Source organism: Bos mutus, chromosome 12 (genome assembly GCF_027580195.1).
Source record: "Bos mutus isolate GX-2022 chromosome 12, NWIPB_WYAK_1.1, whole genome shotgun sequence".
In the NCBI taxonomy this organism is placed as follows: domain Eukaryota; kingdom Metazoa; phylum Chordata; class Mammalia; order Artiodactyla; family Bovidae; genus Bos; species Bos mutus.
The window spans coordinates 27949811-27971147 of NC_091628.1; the positions used below are offsets into that span (position 1 = coordinate 27949811).

Below are 21337 nucleotides of genomic sequence, written 5' to 3' on the forward strand. Positions count from 1 at the left end.
GCTGTTCATTACATCCTATGACTTCCTTATTTTTATAACTAGAATTTTTATCTTTTGACTGTCTTTTTCCTTTTAGCTTTTTTCTCCCCATATAGTCTCAGTTTCCTCCAAGTTTTCTCCCCCCAAAGTTGCTTTTTTTCCTCTCTATTTAGGTGGGTCTCAGTCTTTCATGTTAGACACTTTCCTCAGATCCTGCTGATTCCTAATTGTCTACTCATGTTTAAGAATGAGAAACAAAAACCCCGGCTGGAACATGTGGGTGGGGTGTGTTGACTGCAAGCTTCACTGTGGAGTGCTCTGTCTCTGCCATTTTGTTGTGGAACCTTTAGGACCAGTGTCTTAGGTCTTTCCACATGAGCTCATCAGATTCCCAGGAGAAGATGCTTCCAGTCCCTACCTGGAGAGCAGAAGTCACATGGCCAATGTTCCAAGAGCCTGTTGAGCAAGAAGGGCTGGGGATGGAATAAAAAGAGGGGCCGGGAAAGGGGGTGCGGGTCTCCACTTCCAGGCTCATATGTTCACTTAGTCCCTTTTTCCAGCGTGGTGCTCATGCCCTCAAATATGCCTGAGGTCCCTCAGTCCAGATGCTTTCCATGTTATACACTCCAGAAAATCCACTTTGAGTTTTCTCCTTAAGTGGAGAAGTGACATACGCCCAGCAGTGGGGATGATGGGGATAAGATCCGGAAATCAAGCTGTTTCTTACACAGCTTTCAACCAGTTCTCATTTTAGCACCCACACCCTTCAGCACCCTTTCCAGAGCACCTGGTCTTGCTATTCTCTGAGAATCTGCAATCGTAGGATTGGTTCTTGGCTTCTCCCACAGCCAATCTAGTAGTCAGCTTGCACGGATCCACTGAGTCAGGAATACGCCACCATCTGCTTCTGAGCTTTTAAAGTTTTGTTTCCACAGTTCTCTTCACTCTATGTCTTCCTCCGTCTCCCTTCCCTCCTTCCCTCCTTCCCTCCTCTTGCCCATTCCCCTTTCTTTGTTTTAACTGTTTCTTTGCTAATGGTCACTTTATTAAAGGGTTTCCCTGGTGGCTCAGATGGTAAAGAATCTGCCTACAAAGCAGGAGACCCAGGTTCTATCCTTGGGTCAGGAAGTTCCCCTGGAGAGGGAACGGCTACCCACTTCAGTATTCTTGCCTGGAGAATTCCATGGACAGAGGAGCCTGGCAGGCTACAGTCCATGGGGTCACAAAGAGTTGGACACAACTGAGCAACCAACAGTTACTGAAGTTTAATGGGGTTTCAAGAGAGAAAAATTCGATGGGTAAATTCAATCTGCCATCTTTTCCCAGAAACATTTCTTATGACTTCTCCACCACAAAAGTACCACATTTTGCTTATAGAACAATTAGGGGAAAAAAACCCAGACAATCAGAAGAAAAAAAAAATTTACCTGTAACACTATCTAGAAACACCCCCAAATGGTAAGCGATATAAACATGACTCCTGGCATCACAAAGCTGAGATCTTTGCAGGGGGAAGACCAAGAAACAAATTATTTCAATAAAATATGTGAAATATTATAAGACAGGCAGGACAGAATTTTATGGAGCAGAAAGCAGGGATAGCAAATCTAGGCTTGGCATGTCAGGAAAAAAGCTGGGGTAAAGGGCGACAACTGGAGAATGCTCTCTACTCATTCACACTCACTCACACAGCTAAGATATGTAAGAAGCATAATACAGCAAATGGCATTTTTCTCTTACTAACATACCATGAGCAACTTTTTAATCACCATACATTAACTTTTTAATGGCCAACACTATTCCACTATACTTGCGCACTGCTACTCCTTTAACTGCTCACCCTAATATATTTAGGTGATGTTCAATTTTTAAGAAGTATTCACCATCTGTCATAATCCTCCTCTCACCTTTACATATTGAGGATGAAATTTAATAAGATTAAAAGTTCAAAAATAAACAACAAAAGGAGATGACAGGGAAAATCTGGTTTAAGAGCAATTCACACAGGGAAAAATTTTAAAACCTGAGAGGTTTTAGCTGACCTCACACCAATCTGAGTCCACAGGAAGGTGACAACCAAAGCCGTCAATGCAATCTTGGACAGTAGGGTAAGGATCCAGTGTCCAGAACAAGAAATATGTGCTGAATCCTGGGGGCAGCTGAAACTTGGTTTGCACATCAAATCTTAAGAGAAGCCTCCGCGTCCTTCCCTTTGCCCCTCCAGCCACTGATCCTGTGGCATGAATTGGGCATTGCTTCACCTGGTGTGGCTGCGCAATGGCCCCCAGGACACAGAACCCAGAACACCCTTCCAACTCCAGGTGTCCTCAGTCATCTCCACCATCCGCAGCCCCTTGGTAAGGACAATGGCCATGGGCAGGTCCCACAGACAGCCAACTCCATTCTGCACTGTTCCTCAAAGACACACCCCCCTGGGGAGATATTAATAGAAAGGTCAATTGTTCCTTCTCCCTCCCCACCTTCTCCTCAAGGGTCAGAAGATAAAGAGGCCTCTCAAGGGTCACATTTGCTTTCTCAGAATTCAACCACCTTCCTGTCTCTCCCACTGCATCTCCCCAAGAAGGAGCCCTGACTAAATGGCAGCTCCCTCTAATTCTTGGAGGCCTGACCCGGAATGTGAATAAAGGAGAAAATACTTAGGAAGAACATAGTGGCCTTTTCAGATATTTGAAAAGCTGTCTCCACAAAAACAATTTTATTTTTTGACACGAGGAAGGCAGACACAACCAGGGGTGAGTCCTCTATAGAGGCAGGTTTCTAATCAATATGAAAGATAAAATCAAGTGGGCTACTTCAGAGAAGCTGGGTTGCTTTTGCTAGAAATAGTTGAGCAGAAGCCAGAGGATCCCAGGACAACTGCAAGGAGTTGGTCCAGAGAAGAAATCTGACCTAAGATTCCTCTGTTGCCTTTTTATTCTAATTATCAAATAATAGTGCATTTACAGACATAGAAATAATGTCTGTTCAAATTATGTTTAAAGCATTAGCCACTCAGTTGTGTCTGACTCTTTATGACCCCATGGACTGTAGCCCACCAGGCTCCTCTGTCCATGGGATTCTCCAGGCAAGAATACTGAAGCAGGTTGCCATTCCCTCCTCCAGGGGATCTTCCCAACCCAGGGATCGAAACTGGGTCTGTGCATTGCAGCCAGATTCTTTACCATCTGAGCCACCAGGGAAGGCTTAATGTATAAAACTGGTTTCAGTTTACCTTGACTATTTTGTCAAACTATAAATGATACTGGTTCATGGCTGATGTTCTGACATCCATACTGCAAATAATGTTATTAAGAAAAAAAAATCTATTCAGACTGGAGCCATGCAAGTTGACTAAACATTTATCTTAAGTCAATATACCAAATTATATCAGTCATAAATTTTAGTAGATTTCCTTTAAACATCAAGAAAAGGTACTTGTTTTATTGTAAAATAGGTCATTTCAAAACTGATTTGAAAATCTAGTCAAATGCTGCTGAAATAACTGCAAAGACTGTCCCACTGAATGCTGAGGGTTACGAATGAAGTTAAGTGAGGCAACAATTTCTAACGCATTTGTCTAATTCCTTTCATCTAAACAGCTCAAGAGGATCACTTCTCAAGTTCTTTTGCTTTTATTGACTATAAAGATTCATACCTCACCTTTGTAGAGCTCTTTACATTTTTCAGAACATGTTGACATACCTGATTTTGTTTTAATTCTCACAATGTATCTGAGAGGTGGACAGTGTGGGGGAGATCACCGCTTGTCCTTAATGACCTGTTCCCAATTGATTTGCTGAGCACACAGCTCCGCAGCTGCATACGCCTCCGCTCCCTGCACCACGTGACTGAATTCTGTCAATGGGAGGTGAGTGCAAGAGATGGTGCAGCCTTCAGGTGAAGCTCCCACAAGGTCACATACTCCTCCTTCCCTATCCCCCATCCACTGGATGAAAATGGAGATATTATCTGCCTTGGAAATGCACAAAGGTCACATTCCTGTCTGGGTAGAAATTGTTTCCTTTGCTCTTCCTCACTTTTTAAAACTCCTTCCCAGATACTGGGTGAGAAAGCAGATTGCAGATATTCAATTTACAAAAAAGAAAAGAAGGACATAGTGAAATAAGTAAAGATTATTTTATATCTGTGTTTATTCATTCATTAAAACTGGTATCAGTATTTCTTCTGCTCCAAGGACTCAGATAAGTGCTAAAAAAAAATATGATATACAGTCTGTGGCCTCAAAGAGCCACAAATGAGTAAATGATTCTCTGCCTCTTGTTACTACAAAAGGGGAGTACTTGAGTCAAGTCTTTGAAGGATAAATAAGAGTTTATCCCAAGATAGAAGAGCCATGGTGATACTTTAGTTTATCTCTGTACCCAGAATATATCAAGATAGAGCATATAAAAGGTAGTTAAGCTTATCTATTTAAATATATTATGCTTATCTGTTTAAATATATGCTTAAATTATTTTTAATCACATAAATACATAATTCTATAAACAAAGCATAATTATATGTTTAAATTATGCTTATCTGTTTAAATATAGATCACTGACTTGATGGACATGAGTTTGAGCAAGCTCCAGGAGTTGGTGATGGACAGTGAAGCCTAGAGTGCTGCAGTCCGTGGTGTCACAAAGAGCTGGACACAACTGAGCAACTGAGATTGCAAGTATCACTTTGTAGTTTCCTGAGATGTGGATCTTGAAGGATTCAGAAACCGTATGCATTTTTACTTACCCTCTCTTTATTTCTCGTCCTCCCAATTTTGTTTTTTATTCTCTTCCTAGACCTAAAATTTCCTTTATGCCTTAAAAAGATAACATTCCTTTTAAACATCCAGAAAAGGTATTTGGTAATATGTTTTATGTAAAGTAGGTGATTTCAAAACTGATTTGAAAATCTAGTCAAATGCTGCTGAAATAATTACAAAGAAACATACTTTTTGTACAAATTAATTTTAAAATTCTGGCTTGGAACATCATGTTGTTTGAAAAAATAAGATAACTCAGAAGACTTCTGTGTGCAAACTTTATGACTAACTACTATATTCAGATTGTGCGTTTAGTCATTTTGTACTTGAGAAATGCACATTGGCATTATTTGAATGCTTAGTATTCCCTCTTCAACTCAAAAGAATTGATATTGTTAAACACTACTTTGATTTTGAAATTATTTTATTAGTTTTTTTCCTATTCTTAAATTTTTCTTGGACTTGACTGTGACCTTCAAAAAACATTGTGTTCAATCAGATATTCAAAGAAGAGTGAGTCAAGCTCTTCAGGAGATATTTTAACCATTTCTGATTAAATACACTATTGAATTCAGTAGTCTATAAAATACATTAACATTCAACTCAGTTGATTATTCCAGCAATGTACCAAAAAGTTTTAATGAGCGGAAAATTGGTAAAGTGCTTCACAAAAGTACATAGCCTTATAATTCGAACATGTATCTAATAGATAAATTGCCTCCACTATTACTTGGGGAAGGACAGCTCAACCAGATAACAAAGCCACTTCCAATACATGCTCCTAAAACCAGCCAGGAGAATTCCCCCATCTCCCATTCTGAAAACTTTGTCATAATGTTTCATAGTGATTATAGACAGTTTTAAGTTGTTTGGAAACTTTTACAATGGAGTCATACATGTGATGATGACCCTTAAATTTTTACTGAAAATGTCAGATTCTGCACCATTATAGTTACTGATCTTACTATCTGATTAGGATTTAATACTCCCTGTCCCATAAGAAAGTGGCTAGAAAATTGATGAAGAGAACAGATCTTAGGAACATGAGTTTATAAGGGCAAAGTCAGGCTGTTAAATAGCCAGAAGTCACTTACTTAGCACTTACCAAGGGCAAGATGGCATTTTAGGATAGATGAAGTGAATGTGTTTTCCTCATTTAAGGAATTACCTGGCTAGTGAAGCAAATGATTAAATGAAAGAAAAAGTGTGGTAGGGGGCATCAGAGTGAAGCACTGTGGGTTCCACAGAAGGAACAGATGGCATTTGAGTGTAGGGCCAAAGGGAGCATGTGAGCTAGTTCTTAAAGAAAAAAATGTGATTTTAATAAACAGGGGACTTTATCCTGTTCATTCATAATGATATCCTTGGGAATATCTGCCATGGCAAACTGCAAGGAGCAAGGGCAGAGGCAAGGACATCCGTCATTAGGCTGTTCCAGTGATCCAGGCAGAATGTGATGGGGGCTTGGACCTGGAGTTTTAGATAAAGAGAGAAGTGGCTGGATTCTGTATACATTTTGAAGGTAAGTAGAGCTATAGGCTGGAGAAGGCAATGGCAACCCACTCCAGTACTCTTGCCTGGAAAATCCCACGGATGAAGAACCTGGTAGGCTGCAGCCCACAGGGTCACTAAGAGTCAGACACGATTGAGCGACTTCACTTTCACTTTTCATGTACTGGAGAAGGAAATGGCAACCCACTCCAGTGTTCTTGCCTGGAGAATCCCAAGGCCGGGGAAGCCTGGTGGGCTGTCATCTATGGGGTCACACAGAGTCGGACACGACTGAAGTGACTTAGCAGCAGCAGCAGCAGAGCTATAGGATTGGTTGATGGATTGAACATAAGATTTAAGAGAAAGGAAGAAGTTAAGCCTTGGTGTCCAACCAACTGAAAGAGCAAAGCTACCATGATGGAGATGGGGAAGACAGGAATTTGCTTTTGGATGTTAAATGTGGCATGTCTATTTGACATCAAAGAGGATAAGCTCTATACTCAGATAGAGAAGGAGAAGTTCTTCTTCTACACTCAGATATAGGAGAAGAAGAATTTCTCAGGGGAGAAGTTCTAGCTGGAGACTCAAAATTTGGAGTCATCAGGATATAGAGTCTTCAAAGAACTCATATGGAGTGAATCTAGAGCTTAGGCCCCAGGAGGGAGGCCCCAGCACTCCAACATTTAGAGACATGACAGGGAGGAATAAGCAAAGGGAACTGGGAAGAAGTTGCCAGTGAGCTGAGAGAAGGGAGAGACAGTGAGGTTCTGGAAGCCAAGCTAAGAAAGTGTGTCAAGAAAGAGAAGAGCAGTTGGACAGATGCTGTAGACAGATCAGCTGACAGGAGCACTGATGCTCAGAACCAGGCAGGTCTGTACTGTATCTAATGCCCAAAGTAGTATCTCCCAGCCCCACCTCCTTAAGTGAAAGAAGTTGTCTTTTGGGACTTCCTTGTGGTCCAGAGGCTAAGACTCTGTGCTTCCAATGCAGGGGGCCTGGGTTCAACCTCTGGTTGGGGACCTAGATCCCACAAGCCACAACTAAGAGTCCATGTGCCGCACTAAGACCCAACACAGCAAAATAAATAAGTAAATATCCCCGTGCCCCCCCAAAAAGTTGTCTTTTTGTCACAGGTTCCCTGAACAGACATTTTCAAGACTCCCTGGGAGTCCCATGTGTATCTCGAACTTGGTCCTGGTCCTCCCCAGAATCCCATGGGCAGAACAAAAACTCCCAGGCACCATTGGAGCTGGACTCCAACTACCAGCCTTAACACTAGTTCTTCAGGAGCCATTAAGACCCATCTTTCTAGAGCTGCGAAGGCACAGCAGTCCCTCTTCAAGCTAGAGAGAAGTAACGTCTTCTTTCCGGGTTATATTTGGATGAGCAAAGCGGTCTGGATTCCATGGGCTCTGCAGGGAAATCTTTCTGTCAGTTCTGGCTCTGTCAGGCTCTGTCTCTTTCTCTCATACATACACACACACAGGCTATTTCTATCAAGGGGACCTCAGTACCAAAACCCCACAAAAAACAGGAAGACCTCCATTCCGAGCAAAGCTTCCCCATCCCATTATTCATCCTGCAGTTTGTCTGGCCTGCCTGTGTCTGATGCCTCCAGGCCATCAGACAATGATTCTTAAGAATCTGGTGCTGGGATGGGGGGAGACAGGGTTGGGGGGGGGATGTCAAATTTCCAGTCTCCCTAAGGCATCTCCTTAGTCTACTTGTAAATTAGTGGAAACACAGAATGGGGAGGGGAGGAGTGCTGGCCAGATCAATCCTTCACCAGCATCAGATCCCCAAATGTAAATAAATGTGCTAAGGGCTCAGTAGCCCCTACCAGGAATACCTAAAACCTGGCTGAAAAGTTCTATTAATATCACCAAAATGTTCCATTACCAAAATCTGGGAATATGATTTATCTTTTCAAATAAGATCAAAACTTCCATACTCCCCTCCCCATAACACAAACACCAAGAAAGAATATTAACATCAGAATGAAAATATCTCATAGGACATAATTAAAGATATCATCTTTGATCATAACAACTTACTTCTTCATAAGATACAAGAATGACTACACTCCGAACCAAAGATACGTGAAAGCAAAATTAATTTTTTACAGCAACTGTAATTATGTTTGCAACATCAGCAAAAGCAACTGTCCATTTGTTACTAATTTCTTATGAACACAAAGTCCACTGGGAAGGATGGTTAGTGTTTGGCAAGTTTTTGTGTAAGGAGACAAAAATATAACTGGGAAGTTAATCGAAAGGCAAAAAGTGGGCACAAGAGTCAAAAGCGTGTTGACTATTTAATATACCAGAGTACCAGAAAGCTCCTGTGGTCCCAGTTCCTTATCTTATGTATGAAATGAATGGGTAAGTAGTTACAATAACAATTGATGAGTTTTATATTCATACAGAGTTTATTACATGCATTCTAAAAACAGAACCCATATGATTTAAATCTACAATAGTAATTTTGCAGGAATAGTCTATTTGGTCCTTCAGTTGGTCCACAAATCTCTTGTTTCTGACATGAACTGAAATTTGCTTATGTTTTCTCCAAAAGAGGGACAAGCTTTTTCCATAGTTTTCTATCACCAATCATGAACAGGTGCTGTTTGGGTCTTCTGATTCCTTCAAAGAGCTGACAGACTGAACACGTTTATTACCACTGCTCTAAAGTATCTTACTGAAAAATATATATATGTCAATATGGAATCACTAAATCACAAGTTTTTGGTCAAACAAACTCAACATTCTTTTATGACCTGTGGTAGCAAGCAGGTTTTTTTGGAGCTGACACACAATCTAATTAGCCCTTATTACACACTATCAGCAGCTCTGAGTGGTAAGTCAACTCAATGACCCAGGAACTGTTCTGCCTCAATTACCTATGGCTTCGATTAAAAGTGTGTAGAAGTGAGTCTTCATCTTGACTTTGTTCAAAATATGTGGCTTAATTCTAAATTTAAAAATAGGTCTTCCAGTAAATGCAGAAGTCACCAAAATACTGTGCCAAATGTTATACATTTAAGCCCATTTATTAAAAGGTTTGCACATATACATATAAAATATTCTATTATGATACAAAACTGTAAGAAGTGTACAAACAACTGACGTTATAAAGGAACCCTCAAATTGATGAACCTAATCTTGAAGACTAAGTAAAGGAGAAAAGGGAGAAATAATTCTTTGGAAGACGTCGTCATCATGGCACATTAATTCCTCCTCTGCCAAAATGTATTAAGCCTTTTGCACAAGGGTGTTAAAATCAATTTTGTCAGGCTAATAATCTCATCCCTGGGGAATCCTTCCAACTGGAGACAGCATCGCGTACATACAGTTGTAGTACACAATCTATCCCGCCCTTTAGTAGTTTCTGTATCTTAGGTAGCTTTTTTTAAGACTGTACAAGGGGTCTTCACACTCCTGCTGATTAAGTAAGGTTGGCGGATGTAGTTCTCAATCCTGCCACTGAAAGAACTTCCAAAGAAAGACAGTTGAAACTCTGCTCTGCAGGAGATGCGATTTTAACATCTTCGAGTTTGCTGCAGTGTGAACTTGTGCCACAAGCAAGGCAGATCTTATTGGATTAAACTGAACTCGTGACATCTCCACAAACTCTAGCAGAGAGCAATGCTGTCTGTGTGGCTTCCAAGCAAACTTCTTTCCTCGTGCTCTGGCGGCCGCTCCTAGTCCTATTTCACCTCTAGGAATTCTCTACCCTCAAGAGAAAGGCGCTCCCATTTCTCATGAGAGAAACGAATCCCCATTTCTTTTTGACGGTGGCCTCAAAAAAGGCAGTCCCCTGGCGCGCCCACCGCGGGGTTTCCCTCCCATTCTCGACTCCACGATTTCCTGGGAAACCCAAGAAGCTCAGCGCCCTCCACCCTCCCTGGGCGTGAACCCCAGGAAACCGCACAGGTGTGCTCCAATGGAACCTCCTCTGATTGGCATCCCCCAGTCAGACACCCCTCTTGCCCTGGCGTCTCCAGGGGCCCTCTCCCCGGCGTGGCCCTCCACCTGGCCCCCTCGCACTCACCAGGAGGAGGTTGTGCGCCACCAGGTAACCGAGTCGCGGGCTGCCCCGGACGCCGGGAGCCAGGCGCCCTGTGGCGTAGCCGTGCCAGGCCACCACGTAGGGGTTGTCGATGGTGATCCAGTACTTGACCTGGCCGCCGAAGTGGCGGAAGCAGAGCTCGGCGTAATCCCTGAAGTGGTCGGCCAGGGCGCGGTTGGCCCAGCCGCCGTAAGCATCCTGCAGGCGCTGGGGCAGGTCCCAGTGGTACAAGGTGACCACGGGCTGCACGCCCAGCTCCCGCAGCCGCTCCAGCAGACGCCGGTAGTAGCGCAGCCCCTCCCGGTTGGGGGCGCTGGCGCTGCCATTGGGGAGCACCCGCGCCCACGAGATGGAGAAGCGGTAATGGGTGACCCCGAGCTCGCGCAGCCCCTCCGTGTCTCGAAAGACATTGTTGTAGCCGTCGCTGGCCACGTCCCCGGTGGCGGGCGGGGGCGGCGACGGGGCGCCCGACGGCCAGCCGGCCGCCGAGGGGTCGCCTGGAGGCGCCGGGGGGCGGTGGGTGAACGTGTCCCAGATGGAGGCGCCCTTGCCGTGCTGCTGCCAGCCGCCCTCCGTCTGGTAGGCAGCGCTGCCCACGGCCCAGAGGAAGCCGTCGGGGAAGGTGTCGTGGAGTAGCCCCGCGGCCTCGGGGGTCGGAGGGCGCGCGAAGCGGGCCCAGGTCTGCGCGCCGTCGCCGGGCTCGGCGCGCAGGGGGCGACCGCCCAGGGCCAGCAGCAGCAGCCACAGCGGCGGCGGCGGCGGCAACGCCCGCAGGCGGCGCGGCGGGGCGCGGGCGGGCATGCTGCGCGGGAGCCGGGCGCACGGGCGCCGCGCCGCGCCCCTTTATGCCCGCGCCCCGCCGCGCCGCCCACCCCCGCTTCCCCCCGCGGGCCCCGCTGGCAATGATTACCTGTGGCCCCGCGCCTCCCCCCGCCTCCCTGGATGAGGGGGAGGGCGAGGGGGGACTGGGGCGCAAAGGGCGAGCGGGAGCCCGCGCAGGAGGCGCGATCGTGGGCCCGGCGCAGCGGGCGCGGCTCTCGGACGTCGGAGAAAAAGCACCTGTGCCTCTCTGCGCCCAGGGGCAGCCAGGGATGTTTCCGCTGCAGGACTTTCCCTGCGAGCTCGCTTTCTACACCCCATCCGCGCCCCTCCTGGAAGAAGCCGCCGAGCCCGGGAAGGGAGGCGGCCACCCCAACTTTCCCGAGTTCGGCGCGGGGTCTGTGGGAGCGGGGTGCGCCCAGAGGAAAAGCACCTGCTTTTCTCTTCTCTCCCTACTCGGAGGCAGAGAAGAACGACTGATGAGACTGGAGTTGATTAGGAACTGGCCGAGATTGTATTGGGAGGGCAAGGTGGGGAGAAATATGTTGGAACTTGAAATGTTGGGAGAGAAGGACCCGAGGTGGACTTTCCATTGCGGTCTCTAAGGAAGATGCTCGCGTGAAGAGCCGCCCCACGTGCGCAGCCCGAGTGGCGCTTCCCGCAAGACCCCAGTCTAGGACGCCTTCGAGGAAGACAAGGGAGACGCATAGGCTCCCTTGAACTTTGCTTTCATCTCCCTCTTACGGTTATGTTTTAACCATTTCAAACCAGTACTTGTTCTTTAATTGGATCGTGCAAAATGACTTGGTGAATGTCTAACGACAGTTGTTGGTTGTTCTTCCAGAAGAAAGAGAACCGCCAAGGTTTGGACTTTGAGTAGTTCTCATTCACCTCTGTTGTCCTTTTGCATCTGTTTTTTGAATAGTCACATGTTTCAGCTTTCAGCTCTAGCTTGGCAAGTAATTTATCTGAACAAACCGTGCACGCAGCTGCCGGTGGAGTGGGCGGACTCTGGATCCCTGATCAGTGAAGAGAAAAGGGAGGAGGGGTTTAGCCCAAGCGCCTTCGAGGACAAAATAGAATCATGACGCCTTTCCGGTCACCAAAGAGCCCTTTTGACAAATTGTGGAGACACTGTGAGGTTGCGTAGACCTGATCTGTGACTAACTGGGGACTGGACGCTCTGGGCTCCTCCTCCTTTGCGATCTTGGGTGGGACAGTCTCTCCAAGCCTTAGGCTTCTTATTTATAAAATAGAGATGGTCATGTCTGCCCTGCCACCTTAGACACTTGTGACGCTCAAATGAAACAAATGTGCACGCAGAGCAGGTATGCCTCCATCATGGCACACCTGCTCCTATGATCAATGACTCAGATCTTCTTAGAGGTACATCTATTCTTACTTAGTTATCACCCCTGCACTGCTGTTTCATACAAACTTAAAATCAATAAAGTTTTAAATTTTTCAAATGAAGGTGCTTCAATTAATTTCCTTAAAATGTAAGCACAACAAATTTATTCCAGTGTTTTATTAAATATTCCCAACTCTAGCCAGCATATATTATTGTGGTTTAGTAAGATTAAGCCATCAGGTCGGAACAAGACATTACTATTCTGTTACATGTGGCATCTACAGTTTTCAATAAATGTGAAATAACAAACAATGACACTCCAGCAATTAAAAAAAAATTATACCATGCAAGCATACAGTCACACTCTCTTCCAAATAAATTAAAAAGCTTCTATGTCTGCACCCAGGCTCACATTTCCCTTCTAGAACTGATGATTAGAGTGTCTGCTTCTTGTAGCTTGTTAAGTTTCAATTAGAAATGCTTCATGGGTCTCATGGAAAATAGCTTAGGCTAAGTGTTCACTTATTGATGTATGGTCTGTTTGCTCAGGGCAGATTGTATTTATTGCTACTTTTATTTAACCAACAGTGAGAGAAAGAGAGAGAGATTTAAAGAGATGGATTTTTAAAGCAGTGATTAAAAAGTAGAACCAAGGTGACTAATAAATGCTTCACATTTGAAGTTCTCTCTCTGAGGGGTACATAAAGCCTATGTATCTCCAGTTGAACATCATAGCTTTCAGTATTTCAAGGATGTTCCCAGGTGATAGTTAATTCAACCCAATGATAAAGATTGCATGATAATTAAACTTTATTTCCAGAACTTGCTGTTTATCAAGGTTCTGTTCATGGTTATTAAATTCTGGATTCCTGGAGTATAAATAATTGCTGCTGCTGCTTTGCATTTGTTCAGTTTTATTTTGATTCTTTCACATCTAAAATGTGGGTTTCATTCAATGCTTTGTTCTCCCACAAACAAGAGATTAATTACTTGCTGTGCTTTGAATATGAAGGTAAAGTTATTGATGCACTGAAGGAAAGGAGATTTTTTTTTTTGTTTCTGAGGTACAGAGGACAGATTGGAGGAGATTTTTAAATTTAAATTTACTTACTGACCTTTGTCGTGATGATGATTTTCAACAGCCTAAAGGGAGTCGTCAAGGTGACTAACATCCTTCATCCCATCCCTTCTCCTGGCTGCTCCTGGGACCAGCAGAGCCCTTGCCTGCGAAGGGAGCAGAAAGGGGTTCACTGACTCACAAACAAAACATCAACCCAATGGGGGGGCTCCCAGCTCACCAGCTACAGACACTAGCTTCTCTGAGGAGATACTGAGATCATCAAAACAATCTCTCTCAGCAACCACCATGGGCAAAGCAACCACAAGGAGTTCAAGCCTTCAAAACAAGTGACAACCCCTGTCCTCAGAAACAGTAGTGATGGGGACTTCCCTAGCAGTCCAGTGGTTAAGACTTCACCTTCCAATGCAAAGGATGCAGGTTCGATCCCTGGTCAGGGAGCTAAGATCTCACATGCCTCACAGCCAAAAACTCAAAATATAAAACAGAAGCAATATTGTGACAAATTCAATAGAGGCTTTATAAATGGTCCACAAAAAAAAAAAATCTTAAAAACAACAGTAGTGATTGGAAGAAACAGGACAAACAAAGTTGGTAATAATGTTCAGTTTATTACATTGAGTGTTAACAAATGACACCTATGACAGGTATTTGAAGAATTCAGAAGGAGAAAGTATTCTATTTTGAGTTGGTTGGAAAAGTTTCACAGATAAGACATGATACTATCTGGGGTTACATAGTAAAACTTGCAAAAAGTCTGGGAGGTAAGGATATGGGGAAGCAAAATATGGAAGGAAAAAAGTGTCCTCAGTGTATTCATGATAAAAAAAAAAAAAAAATAGTCTATTTGTCAGTGGAAGGAAATAGTGGGCTGAAAATGTAGGTAGGGATAGAGTCTTTAACAGGTTTTATTATTGTATCACATCAGAGCTTCTTTTACTCATTAAATAAATACTTGTTTTGTGCTGAGCACTATTCTAGGCACTGGGAATGCAACAGTTAACAGTTAACAAAATAGACCAACAACCCTTGCCTTTTTGTCACACCACTCTTTACTCTGTTCCAGCCACATACACCTCCTGTTTGTCCTTGGAACTAGCCAAACTGGCTCCCAACCTCAAGGCAATGTCTCTCTGGAATGCTTTTCAGAACCACCTGCTTCTCCTGTCAGGTCTTAGAACAAGAGCCACATTCTGAGAGCAGCCTTCTTTAACTCTCTGTCCAGAGTAGTTCCCCCAGTCACTCTCAATCACATTGTCCTGTTTTATTTTTCTCGTCGAGTTTAGGACTAACCCAGATTATCTTGTTGGTTTACATTTTCCCTTTATCTTCAATTAGAATGTAAGCCCAATGAGAAAAGGCATGGGGCTTTTTCTTTGCAGTACCTGGAACACCTAGAATAATGTCTATCCATTATAGTTGCTGCACTCATATTTATGGAATGAATGAATGAAACCATTAGTAAGAGAGGCTGAAGCACATGCTGAGAATTCTGGAGCCACATCCCGGATTACAAAAGAGGCTTGATTAGTAATGTCTACTAATCAATCAAGAGATTGATTAGTAATATCTGTCTTAGCACAGGCAGGAGACGTGGTCACAGCAACGGCCGTATTTGATATCCTGCATCTATGTGTATTTCAGGGGGCAATAGCCCAGGCCCACTCTACTAAAACTGCAGATAAGTCTGATGCTACAACAGGAAAAAGAACACGAAACAATGTCACTGTGGAATAGTTTAACTGCCAACATCCCCACTTCCCCTGGCACACCTCTGACAAGCTCCAAAAGATGGAAAAGGCACTGAGACTAGGGCAATGAGCTTCGCTGAGCTGGTAAGGTAAGTTCTTCATTTCACAGGGGTTTTCAGAGCCACTAAGTATCAGATGCACCTTCCTAAAGAACTAGGAATGCAACAAGGCTCTGTTCCCACCTGCTTTATCCTTGTTCTGCTGATTTGTCATTGAAACAAAGCTAAGTTGATTTACAATCCAGTAGCTTAACTTCCGGAGAAGGCAATGGCACCCAACTCCAGTACTTTTGCCCGGAAAATCCCATGGATGGAGGAGCCTGGTGGGCTGCAGTCCATGGGGTCGCTAGAGTTGGACACGACTGAGCGACTTCACTTTCACTTTTCACTTTCATGTATTGGAGAAGGAAATGGCAACCCACTCCAGTGTTCTTGCCTGGAGAATCCCAGGGACGGGGGAGCCTGGTGGGCTGCTGTCTAGGGGGTCGCACAGAGTTGGACACGACTGAAGCGACTTAGCAGCAGCAGCAGCAGCTTAACTTCAAATCTGTAAGGGCTTTTGTGGTCAGTCAACTCAGGAGCCACAGAAAAGTTTTGTAGTGGAGCTACAAGGGCAAACAGCAAGATGGCTCAATTTATTTTAAGAAAGGGGACAATATTAGTCAATTGATTTGTCAGTAAATTGAGGGGGAGATACTAGAACCTGAAAGATCACTTTAAAAGCAACTATAGTAAAGTACATAATGAGTTAAGGAAGGCTTCTGCCTAGCATGGTAAAAAAATCCAAAAAAAAGAGAGATGAGAGACAATACAAAAAAAGAAAACTGATTGCATGTGACAGGTAGGTGAGAGGGGAAAGTAAATGATGATTTAAATGTTTTGAGATGAGCTGAAAATAAAAACGACACCACCATTGATGTTCCTGAGTACATCAGGAGGTGTAATTAATTTCTGATGAAAGATGACTTCAGTGCTAAATATGTTAAATTTGAAGTGTCAGTCAAATTTGTAAGCCAGGTATTAAGCAAATAATTGGAGTTATCACTTTGAAGCTCAGAAGGCAGTTACAGATTGGAGATTAGGATCAGAAATTTTGATCCCAGGATATTGGATGAGGACATTCAAAAATCAAAATTGTGATTTCCCTGATGGTCCAGTGGTTAAGACTTCCCAATGCAGGGAGAGCTAAGATCCCACGTGCCTCCTGGCCAAGAAAACCAAAACATAAAACAAAAGCAGTATTGTAACAGATTCAATAAAGACTTTAAAAAAATCAAAAAATATATATATTGAAAAAAATCCAAGGACAACTAAAAGCCAAGGGCTAGCCTTATCTCCATTTGTAGGGAGTGGATAGGGTGGAATTAAAAGAAAAAGAGAACACACAGGGTGCGCCAGAAGCCTAGGGTAATGTGTTTTTCAAGCCAAGGAGGTAAGCCTTTCAAAAAGGAAAGATGATCAAACTTGGTGAGAAAAGACATCTGACCTAGAAATTAGATCATTTGGAGATTTTGGAGACAGATGTTTTAGATTGTAACAGGGCTTAAGCCAGATTACAGTGTAAGGCATTAAGTGAGAGTCTGTGTGAGATGAAAAAATAAAGGCCACAAGCACATAATCTTCTGACAAGCTGGCCAGGAGAGCGAATGAGAAACGATGGTCACTTAAAGGGTTCTCGGAGTTCAGAGAAAATATTTTCAAGATGAGAAACCCTGCACACCTTTGTACACAGAAGAGGAAAGGGGAAGGAGAAGGAGAATTGGAAGTTTCAGGAAAAAGGTGAAGTAAGCGTACAGTCATAGCTGTGACCTAAGGCAGCTGATTGTGGGCTTTTCAGGTCCCAAAATATTAAACATGGAGACATTAAGAAAAGCAGAAAAACAAGATCGTGCAGCTAGAATGCTGGAATGGTGGGGAAGGAGCAAAAGACAAGGAGTGGTAGACAAAAAATCACTAAAAAGAAAGGGAACAAAAAGGAGCTCTGTGAAGTCTTTTTTTTTTTCAACAAATATGCATATTTTAAAATGTTATTGAAGTATATTTGATTTACAGTGTTAATTTCTGTTGTACAGTGACTCAGTTATACATATATATACACTCCTCTTCATAATTCTTTTCATTATGGTTTATCACAGAATATTGAATATAGTTCCCTGTGCTCTACAGGAGGATCTTGTTGTCGTAAAGTCAAAACAACAGCAAAGGTGTTCCCAGGAAGCTGCAGCTCTGCTGAGCTCTCTGGGGCTGAAGTAGACCTTGGAGACACTATTTTGGGCTCTGTGTGCTCCTGACGTATCTACGCTTTCAACTCTTCTGAGTGGAGCAGGGAGTCCAAAGGCTCAGATCCTCCCCTTATCCTCCTAAGTAACACCACTGCCTCTCTAGCCTGGAACTGTCTTATTACACCAACTGAACACATGCTGACACCAGGTTCATGTCCAGCAGCAAAGAGCATGGCCATTAGGGACTTAGGGCATTGCACTGCTAGAGTGAAAATGTTTCTACTTCCTTTTTTTCCTCAACTCCCCCACCCCAATACAACAAGGAGAGACATAGCCATCTCAGTAAAATTGAGAGAGGTTAGTGTACATGAAGGAAATGAAGATGAAGGGCTGGTGAGTGAATTAACTGAGGGAGACGTGCATGCGAAGCAAGATGGTGTACCTAACATCACTCCAGAAAAGATCAAGAGCGGAGGTATTGTGCAAGGAGAGGGGCAGCTGGAGGGCTGAAAATGGAGCCGTTAGATCCCAGCTTTCCATCCTAAGTACAGACTGGCTCTACTCATCTGCTAGCTCCACAGGAAACTTATTCTCTCTGGAGAAATGGATCCAAAGAGGCTACTGCCTTGGGAATAGCATGTATGGAGAAGAATGTGGGTGAAGCAGGGAACTAAAAGTTAACTAAGTAAATCAGATTCTGCATAGCCAGCAGTGGGACCCCCAATGCTCTCCCAGGCTAGTTCCAGAACTCCATCAGGGTACCTGGTAGTAACACTCCATCTGTTACAAGCTATGCCTATACACATAAAGATTCCAGACAGCTTCTTAGTGATTTATTCTTTTATATATATAATATATATTTAAGGTAAATATATTTATATTAAAATATAATATATTTATTATATATATAAATGTATATAATATAAACACATTATATATTATAATATATTTATATAAAATATATTTAATATAAATGTATTTATATTAAGTATAAATACATAAATATAAATGTTTATAAATACATGTATAAATATATAAATCTTATTTTATATCAAATACAAAATATATTTAATATATTAATATAAAATATATATATTTACTCTTCCTTTTTATTGGAGGATAATTGCTGTACAATGTTATATTGGTTTCTGCCATACATCAATGCAAACCAGCCATAATTATACATGTATCCCCTTCCTCTTGAGCCTCCCTCCCGGCCCCATTCCCACTCCACCCTTCTAGGTCATTACAGAGCTCCCGGCCGGGCTCCCCGTGTTATACAGCAGTTTCTCACTAGCTGTCTGTTTTACACATGATAGTGTATATATGTCAATGCTACTTTCTTAATTTGTCCTACCCGCCCCTTCCCCTGCTGTGTCCACTAGTCCATTCTCTGGTCTGCATCTCCATCTCTTCTCCGTAAACAGGTTCATCATTATTTTTCTAGATTCCATATATATGCATTAATATACAATATTTGTTTTTCTTTTTCTTCACTCTGAATAACAGGCTCTAGGTTCATCCACCTCACTATAGCTAACTCAAATTCATTCCTTTCTATGGCTAAGTAATATTCCATAGTATATACATACCACAACTTCTTTATCCATTCATCTGTTGATGGACATCTAGGTTGCTTCCACGTCCTTGGAATAGTGATTCACTCTTAAATATAAAGGAACGCAGCAGGAAGCACCAGACAGGTGAAGGGGACCTCCTCATGGAAGAGTCCAAAAGCCATCATTAATAATTTAAATCAAGAGAAAACATTGCATCTATGATACAAGAAAAGGATACGGATAAATACTGGAACAATTCATTTCAGTTCAGTCACTCAGTCGTGTTTGGCTCTTTGCAACTCCATGGACTGCAGCACACCAGGCTTCCCTGTCCATCACCAACTCCCAGAACAATGGAGAGCCAAAAAAAGAACCCTTGAAAATTAAGAATATGATAACAAGTAAAAATAAAAATTTTAAATTGGCAAAAGTATTGGAAAATAAGAAAATCTCTCAGAAAACAGTACAAAAAATAAATAAAGCATTGGAAAAGAGGAAAGAAAAAATAAGGAAAATTTAGGAAATCAAACATCCAACTTCTAGGTGTCCAAGTGAGAGAATGGAGAAAATCTAAAATGTCTTGGTGTTTAAGGACATGCATTTCTAATTAAATCGGTCTGAGAAGCACAATAATGATTTTTTTTAAAAAAAGCCAAAGTAAGGCACGCCATTGTAGAACTTCAGAATCCTAAAGATAAAGATAAGATTTTCTAGCTTCCAGAAGTCAGGGAAAAAACAAACAAACAAACAAGAATCAAAGTAGCCTTGGACTTCTCAAAAGAAACACTGAAAATTAGAGAAGAGTGGAGCCACACCTTCAATATTCTGAAGGAAAATTATTTTCAACCTAGAATTCTGTACCCACCAAACTAATAATCACGAGGGACAGCAGAATAGACATTTCAGACATTAAAGGTCCTTTTAAAAGTGTTTTCCAGGTACCTGAAGTTATAAAAATGTGTTCCATGAAAACAAGGAAGTAAACCCCAAAAAAGAGAAAATGTAGATTGCATGAAACAGAGGACAGAAGGCAGAATAAATACAAAGGGAATTTGTAGGATTATAGCAAAAGGAAATCTCAGGATGCAGCCAATTTAGGGCAGAGCATTCCAGACTGGGGCATGGGTGGGGGACTTCCCTGGTGGCTCAGAGGGTAAAGAATCTGCCTGCAATGCAGGAGACCTGGATTAGATCCCTGGGTGTGGAAGATTCCTTGGAGAAGGATATGGCAATTGACTACAGTACTCCTACCTGGAAAATTTCATGGAGGAGCCTGGTGGGCTACAGTTCATGGGGTCGCAGAGTCAGACACAACTAACACACACTCCCTCATTCCAGATGGGAGAATGAGGATAGATGGCTTCAGGAGAAATGTCTCCAGGAAACAAATAAAACACAAAAGGAACAGGGGAATATCCAATATACTTTGTTGAGAGAGATTTTATAGGGATTTAGGAGTCAATAAGAAAACTTATTGAAACCATAATTACAGAAAACTAGCCAATCTGATCACATGGACCACAGCCTTGTCTAACTCAATGAAACTAAGCCATGCCATGTGGGGCCACCCAAGATGGACAGGTCATGATGGAGAGGTCTGACAGAATGTGGTCCACTGGAGAAGGGAATGGCAAACCATTTCAGTATTCTTGCCTTGAGAACCCCATGAACAGTATGAAAAGGCAAAATGATAGGAAACTGAAAGAGAAACTCCCCAGGTCGGTAAGTGCCCAATATGCTACTGGAGATCAGTGGAGAAATAACTGCAGAAAGAATGAAGGGATGGAGCCAAAGCAAAAACAATACACAGTTTTGGATGCGACTGGTGATAGAAGCAAGGTCCGATGCTGTAAAGAGCAATATTGCATAAGAACCTGAAATGTTAGGTCCATGAATCAAGGCAAATGGGAAGAGGTCAAACAGGAGATGGCAAAAGTAAATGTCGACGTTCTAGGAATCAGCACACTAAAATGGACTGGAATGGGTGAATTTAACTCAGATGACCATTATATCTACTACTGTGGCAGGAATCCCTTGGAAGAAATGGAGTAGCCATCATGGTCAACAAAAGAGTCTGAAATGCAGTACTTGGATACATCTCAAAAATGACAGAATGATCTCTGTTTGTTTACAAGGCAAACCATTCAATATCATGGTAATCCAAGCCTATGCCCCAACCAGTAACGCTGAACAAGCTGAAGATGAATGGTTCTACGAAGACCTACAAGACCTTCTAGAACTAACATCCAAAAAAAATGTCC

At 42.9% G+C, this 21337-nt stretch overlaps 1 protein-coding gene across 1 annotated transcript in view; it reads right to left on the reverse strand.

Annotated features, from left to right (window-relative positions):
* Positions 1–11122, reverse strand: part of KL (klotho) — a 38278-nt gene extending 27156 nt beyond the window's left edge. Inside the window, exon 1 of the mRNA XM_014476767.2 lies at positions 10280–11122. Coding sequence (XP_014332253.2) covers positions 10280–11098 — 819 coding nt within the window. The 5' untranslated portion in view covers positions 11099–11122. The remainder of the gene's footprint in view (positions 1–10279) is intronic.
* Positions 11123–21337: the final 10215 nt, after the last annotated feature.